The 7426-nt window shown below is 45.2% G+C and overlaps 1 protein-coding gene across 1 annotated transcript; it reads left to right on the top strand.

Moving 5' to 3' along the window:
- The first annotated feature begins 3661 nt into the window (after positions 1-3661).
- LOC136468604 (putative germin-like protein 2-3) lies at positions 3662-4653 on the top strand. The gene is made up of 2 exons (XM_066467112.1): positions 3662-3681; positions 4017-4653. The coding sequence occupies exons 1-2, from the start codon at positions 3662-3664 to the stop codon at positions 4573-4575; spliced, it is 579 nt and encodes a 192-aa protein (XP_066323209.1). The 3' UTR covers positions 4576-4653.
- The last annotated feature ends 2773 nt before the right edge of the window (positions 4654-7426 follow it).

Genomic DNA, 7426 nt, shown 5'->3' on the forward strand with positions numbered 1-7426 from the left:
AAGATGTAACTTGTCTCGATGGCCCCTCCGCTAACCTACTGATGGTAATAGAGTCTATGGTTTCTCCAGGCGGTATGTTTTGGTCCTTCAACCATATAGTTAGTCGTTGCTTGTGCTGTTTCATGACCCAATCATCCGAACGGCCATTTCTCTCTGCCATAATGATAGCCAAGTGTTCATCAATATACGGTTGCATCAGTTGTGTACTCTGCAAGACACTGTAATGCGCCCGACTCACCTCTTTGTAATCATGGTCGATGAACACTTTTCTACCACTAGTGCCCTTCCCAGCCAGCCTACCCTTATGACGAGAATCGGGTTTACCAATCCCTTTCTGTACTTTTAGGTACTCTTGACAGCACTTGACGACTTCTTCAGTACTGTAACCCTCTATCATGGAGCCCTCTGGGTATGCTCGATTATGCACGTATCGACTTAAAACGGACATGAACCGCTCATAGGACCACATTTCATGCAAGTAGCAAGGGCCAAGCGCCTGTATCTGATGAACCATGTGAATCATGAGATGTGGCATTATATCAAAAAAAGCAGGAGGTAAACACATCTCCAGTTGGTTTTGTGTCTCCACCACAAATTCATGTAGGTCACTCAGCTCTTCCTTGCCAATCGTCTTCTGTGAGATCTTCGAAAAGAAGTAGCACATGCGGGTGATGGCCATTTTCAAGAACTCTGGCTTTATAGCCCTGATTGCAATAGGTAGAAACACTGTTAGCATCACATGGCAATCGTGAGCCTTGCAGTGTGTTATTGACAAGTCCTTCATCGACACTAGCTTCTTCACATTTGCTGAAAACCCAGTTGGGACTTTGATCCCCCTCAAGAAAGTGCATATAGCTCTCTTCTCGTCTGGTGTTAGGTTGAAGCACACCGCGGGCAAAGTGTATTTTCCATTAGCCTCAGGTACCGGGTGAAGCTGTGGCATCATGTTTAGCTGCACCATGTCTTTCCGTGCTTTCAGACCATCCTTTGATTTGCCTATGTCCATCAAGGTAGCAATGAGACTCTCAAAGACATTCTTCTGTACGTGCATAGCATCAATGGCATGGGGGACCTCCAAGTCTGGCCAATAAGGCAGATACTGAAAGAAGATTGATTGTTTCTTGAAAGGTACGCCTTCGATAGGAGGTGTGCTTCTATCTCTGTTCGTCCCATCTGGATTCTTCTTTCCATAGACGACGCGTATATTTTTCACCATTCTGTACACATGTTCTCCGTTATGACGTCTCTTCGGAGGGGGTTCAATCTCCAGGGCGTTGTCATAAAATCTAAAGAACAATTTGCTGCGGTACTTGTGACTTGTCTTTAAGAAGCGTCGGTTCCTTAGGTAAACTATCTTCTTGGATGTATCCAGGTACACCCATGTAGTACCATCCAAGCAAACCAAGCATCTCGTCTTCCCTTTGATCTGTCCAGACAAAGCAAACAACGCGGGGTAATCATTGGTAGTAACACATATTATTGCTCTACATATGAAGTCCTCCTTTCGGAACGCATCGTACATCTGCTCCCCATGCCTCCATAGTCTCTCCATTTCTTGCATCAAGGGCTCGAGGAACACGTCTATATCAATGCCTGGTTGTTTAGGGCCAAAAATAAGAATAGTGAGGAGAAGGTACTTTCTCTTCTGACACAACCATGTTGGGATGTTGTACATGGTCAAGATCACTGGCCATGTGCTGTGGTTGCTCATCCTCTCATTGAAGGGATTCATTCCATCGGTGCTCAGGCCAAACCGTACATTCCTTGGGTCATCGCTGAATTCTTTGTGCTTCTCATCAAACCTTTGCCACTGACTACAATCAGCCGGGTGTGCAATCTTATCATCATCTACCTTGCGCTCATCATCCCACCATGTCATGAGTGCGGCTTCTTTAGGGTTTAGGAACATACGTCTCAAGCGGTCGGTCACTGGCAGGTACCACATTACCAGGGCAGGAATTCTTCTCTGCTTTGCATCGTTGCCTAATGGAGTGTCCTCTGGGGGCTGAGATTCTTGTACCACCTTTTTTGTACCCTTCTTATTCCTCTTTTTCCCCGTGGATGGTTCGTCCCCACCGTAAAGGTCATTGTTCTTGTACCGGCTGGCCCCATACCGGGGACATTTATCCAATGACTTGAACGTTTCACCACGAAAAAGTATACAGTGGTTGGGGCATGCATGTATTTTTTTCAACCCCCATTGTCAATGGACTTATGATCTTCTTCGCTTGGTATGTGTTGGCGGGAACTGAGTTTGGTTATGGCAGCACCCATGACAGGAGATGCAATAGATCATTGAAACTACAGTCTGACCAGCCGTACTTAGCCTTCAGGATGAGCAGCTCAAGCACGAAACGTAGCAATGTCCAATGTGTCGGTCAACCCTTTTCAACACCATACACAGTCTCCTTCAATGCTTTTATCACTCTTTCCAAATTTTCTAGACCTTTTGTGCTATTTAGTAAAATCTCTGGTCCAAGGGTTCGAATCATGTCATCTAAATCATCTTCAACTCCGACATGTGCTCCACCATCATTATTGGCACCACCTTCGTCGTTACCATCCCAACCACCAGCATCACCACCTTGTTCATTGCCAAACTCGAAATCCATTTGTGCATCAAGCTCGGCTGAATATTGGGACAGGGATTCTATGGTTTCATCGTCGTATTCCTCCTCATCCTCATCGTTAATAATAACCATTTCACCATGATGAATCCACACTGTGTAGTCCTCAACAAATCCTCGTATAATCAAATGTGATCTGATGATAGTCACATCTGTCCATGCCATACGGTTCTTGCAATCTTTACAGGGGCAAATAATTGTATCCTTATTCTCTTTCAATGTCGTTGCATGCTTCGTTGCGGCTTCAATAAATTTATCCACCTCTTCACGGAAACCTGCCTTGAACCTTAACGAACCATACATCCAAGAGTTCCTGTACTCCATCTTTTACAACAACAATAAAATAAACATTAAAGGACTACTTATTCAGATATATATAAAAATTAATCAAAGTAATAATTATTTGAGAATAATTGTATATACCTCAGATATATATGAATATAAATCTAATATAATTACATGAAGCATACAAACACACCATGGTAGAGGAAAATTAATTAATGGCCCATTTATCCATAAATAATTAAAATACATATTTATTGATTACAATAAACAATTTCAAAGACAACAATTAGCAATAATTATACTTTACACAATATCTTTTGTATAAACCCTAGTCCAATTTTATCAAACATAAATTTACAAAAACGAAATTAATAAAAAAACCAAACCCTAGATCTAGATCACATGCACATGAAACATCCATAAAACTAACTAATGGTTCACTAAAATCAAGAAACATGGACCAAATAAGGGTATGATCTTGTTCCCCTCCCTAATTTACCCTAGTACATTTAAAAGTTGGGTCTAATTTGCTCATAAATAGCTCAAGCACCATAGAAGAGAGAGAAAAACAAAACTCTAATTATTCACTAATCAACCATTAAAACTTCAAAAAAAGTGTGGAATAGCATTTTCTTACCTTCTACAACCTCTCCACCAAAGGATTTGAGACCAAAACCTTCCCCCCTTAGTAAAGCAATTTTTGGGAGGTGCCCAAGCCCTCCCCAACTTTCTTTCACGGGTTGGAGTGAATGACCCGAGGAGGAAGAAGGTGCTGCTTCACTTTTATATGGGGTCATTTGTAGGGACGGCTGGTGATTGAGCCGCCCCTACAAATAGAAGCTATAAATACGGGCCATTTTTAGGGGCGGCTCAATCACCAGCCGCCCCTACAAATACCATTTCTAGAGGCGGCTGGTGATTGAGCCGCCCCTAAAAATCATACTCCATTTGTAGGGGCGGCTCATATCACCAGCCACCCCTGCTGTTCCATTTGTAGGGGCGGCTGGTGTCTGGGCACCCGAGCACGCCACTGTAGGGGTGGCTCCATCTCAAGCCGCCCCTACAAAAAAAATGAACCGTTGCTAAAAATCGTTTTCTACGTAGTGACACCGCCTCCTCCGTGTTCGTGAACGGGCTGGTGTGCAAGGACCCAGCGCAGGTATCCGCGTCCGACTTCGCCTTCTCGGGCCTGCAGAATGCGGGGGACACCACCAACGCGTTCGGCTCCAAGGTGACGCTGGTGGACGTGCGCGCGTTGCCGGGGCTCAACTCGCTGGGCATCGCCATGGCGCGCCTCGACATCACCTCGGGCGGCCTCAACCCGCCGCACACGCACCCGCGCGCCACCGAGGTGCTCACCGTCGTCCAGGGGCAGATGTACGTCGGCTTCCTCGCCACCGACGGCACGCTCTTCGCGAAGGTGCTGTCCAGGGGCGACGTCTTCGTCTTCCCCAAGGGCCTCGTCCACTTCGAGTTCAACTGCGGCGCCAGCCCCGCCGTCGGTATCGCTGGGCTCAGCAGCCAGAACCCTGGGCTCATCCGCGTCGCGGACTCGCTGTTCGGTGCCACCCCCGCTGTCTCCGACGAGGTGCTCGCCAAGGCGTTCAGGATCGACGCCGCCACTGTGCAGAGGATCAAGGCGCAGTTCGCCACCAAGAAGTAAATTATTGACTGCTAGTAGTAAAAAAGTTGGCCGGTCTCCGTGTTTATGTATCCTGGCCTCCTGGGCTTATCCGTCTGACTGACTGTATATTCAGCCTGTTCGGTTGGCTGGTTCATATCGTTGCTGGTTTGTGTTTGGTTGGCTGGTTCATATCGTTGCTGGTTTGTGAAGAAGTACTGCTGGCTGGTTTGTGTGAGAGAAAAATACTGTTTTGGCTGAAAATTTATGATCGTTTACGACAAGCCACAGCCAAACAGGCCGATTGCTTGGGTGCAGTCGTTTGCCGTCAAATTCTGATTTGTTTGATTTTTTTCTTGTGTGTATTTATTCATGTCCTTCGATAAATAATTCTTTTTTTTCTGAAAGTAGCCATCTTCTTTGGAAGAATGCAATTATAATTTATATATGGTGTACTGTACATCTTCTTAATGTCAAAGCTCTTAAATTCAAACTGGGCAGTGGTCCGAATGTAGCACAGTACTGCATCCAGTGAGTATTGGGGATGGGCCTAAACAAGTTACAACGTGAACAAGTGGGCTTTACTTGTTGAGGGAAACCGAAGGCGATGCCAGCCCAACTCGGTCGGCTTGTTAATCGTGCAGCCAAGGAACATTTTCGTGTAGGAGTTTGCTAGGAGTATAATCTCCGGGCGTTTGTCCATCGTTGCTGGGCAACGACGTTAACCCAACAACCATGTTCCTTCGTTTTTTTTAAAAAAATTGCTCATCCACTTGTTCCTCTTTCTATCGCTCTTATCCGCTCGCCTACCACCTCCGGGCGCACGACCACTGGCTCTCCGAGGCGCACCGCTCGGCTGCTGACCTTGCCAGGCACGGCGCATGGCCGCCTCCAAGTCGCAGCGCTCGGCTGCCGGCCCTGCCAGGCGCGGTGCGCTGCTGCCCTCTCCAAGTCGCGCAACCGCGGGCTCCCCACCGCTCATTCGCTAGATGCCTCCCTTCTGCGACGTGCAGCCACTATCGCCGGGCCACTGCCTTTGGCGGACTCCACACATCGACGAGTCTCCATTCTACCGAGCAGCAAGGAGACGTTACGTTGAAAGCGCATGTTGCAAGAGTGTGTTTCAATTATTTCAGAGGTATGTTGCAAGTGTTTCATATGGATGTTGCAAAAATAGACCGTGATGTTGCACATGTTGCAATGGTTGTTGACGTATGTTGTAAGCGTTTATTTCCAATGTTTCATCTGCTTTTTCAAACGCATGTTGCAAGTGTGCATATTTGTATGCTGCATATGTTTCACACATATTTCAACTATTTTAGTCTTATGTTGCAATAAGTATTTTCATGTTGCAAGTTGCAACTGTTTTATCTAGATGTTGCTTATGTTTCACACACATGTTGCAAGTGTATGTTCTAAATGTTTCATCTGCTTCAAACATATGTTGCATTCAAGTTTTCATGTTGCAAGTGTTTTGTGTTTCAAAGGTATGCTCAAAGAGTCATGGGGGCATGCCCTGGGTGCCGGGGGGAAGCGCCACGATGAGCCAGGGGTCCATGGAAGGGGCGTGCTCATCCTCATCTCGGCTCTCGGGTCCCACCCACATGTAGTGAGAGGAGGGGGTGAGGGGGAAGGAGCAGTGGGCGTGGGGTGGGGCGAGACAAACGGGGGGCAGGGTATGCGTGCATGGCAGGACGAGGCAGATGGGAAAGGACTACAACGATATGGTGGGAGTGCGGCGTGTTTTTGCTGGGCCATTCGGTACGTCCGATGGAATCCTATCACATCGGACGTCCGGGCGCTAGCAATTCTCTTTTTTTTTCAATCTACTACCCTTCATTCTGAGCGTGTTTGGCAGCTAGTATATGGGAAAGGACAACAATTAGTGGCGGGAGTTGATGGAGTGAGTTAAGGTGTGAATTTGACTTTTAGTCCTAATCTCTTATTTGGTTCTTGGAGGACAACATAAGAGAGGAGTTGATGCGGGGGTTTTGAGCAAGAAATAAGTCATGATGGATGGTGATGATGTATTTATCTTACGAGCACAATTTTCACCTAATTACCATCCTCTGTGGTAGGGAATTGGTTAGTAGGAGTTGGTCCTCTAAGTTCTTATTCCCTTTCCCATGAGAACTCCAACTCCCGCAAAAACAAATATAAGATTTTAAAACTTCTATGTACAAAATCTCATTCCCTCTTTTAATTAGCCCAACCAAACGTGCCCTAGGCAATACTTAACTTTTTCAAAGTGAAACAATTTCAAGTTTTACCTAATTTTTAGAGCGAGCGAGATATCAAGTACTATCATAATGTGTCTATTGAAACTTAGTTGATATCACAAATAATATTGATGCTTTCTTTAAACATAGGAGAAATACTAGGAATCTCTTATTTTTCATGACCTTGATGGTAAAGGCTTGTAGTTAAAAACGTTGAAGCTAACGAAAGCATTATACGTGAGATGGAAAATAAATGGTCATATGCACCTAGACTGGCTAAGGTGATCCGGTGCAAGTTAGGCTATAACGTGAGAATAACCAAACAGACACAATTGTGAAGTAGCATAAACCAGCTATTTCATCCAGAACCAAAAACGATTGTGAAAAAATAGGGTCATGTCTATTTCAGGACAGTAAAACCTATAATATCTCTAGCTGAAATCTTAATATCAGCCATAGAACAGTGTTTTTCTCTAACAACAAATCAGCTTCAGCCGATTTCTACGGCTTATAAACCGGCTGAAGTTAATTTTTTGTCAGAGAAAAACACTGTTCTATGGCTGATAAGCCAGGTTAACAACTTCAAACGTATTTTTTACTGACTAGTGCTTCTACATGATCTAATAGACAACAAGCCCGCTATTTAGATTCCAAATAAAAGTATACCTATCCTC

Source organism: Miscanthus floridulus, chromosome 8 (genome assembly GCF_019320115.1).
Source record: "Miscanthus floridulus cultivar M001 chromosome 8, ASM1932011v1, whole genome shotgun sequence".
Classification (NCBI taxonomy): Eukaryota; Viridiplantae; Streptophyta; class Magnoliopsida; order Poales; family Poaceae; genus Miscanthus; species Miscanthus floridulus.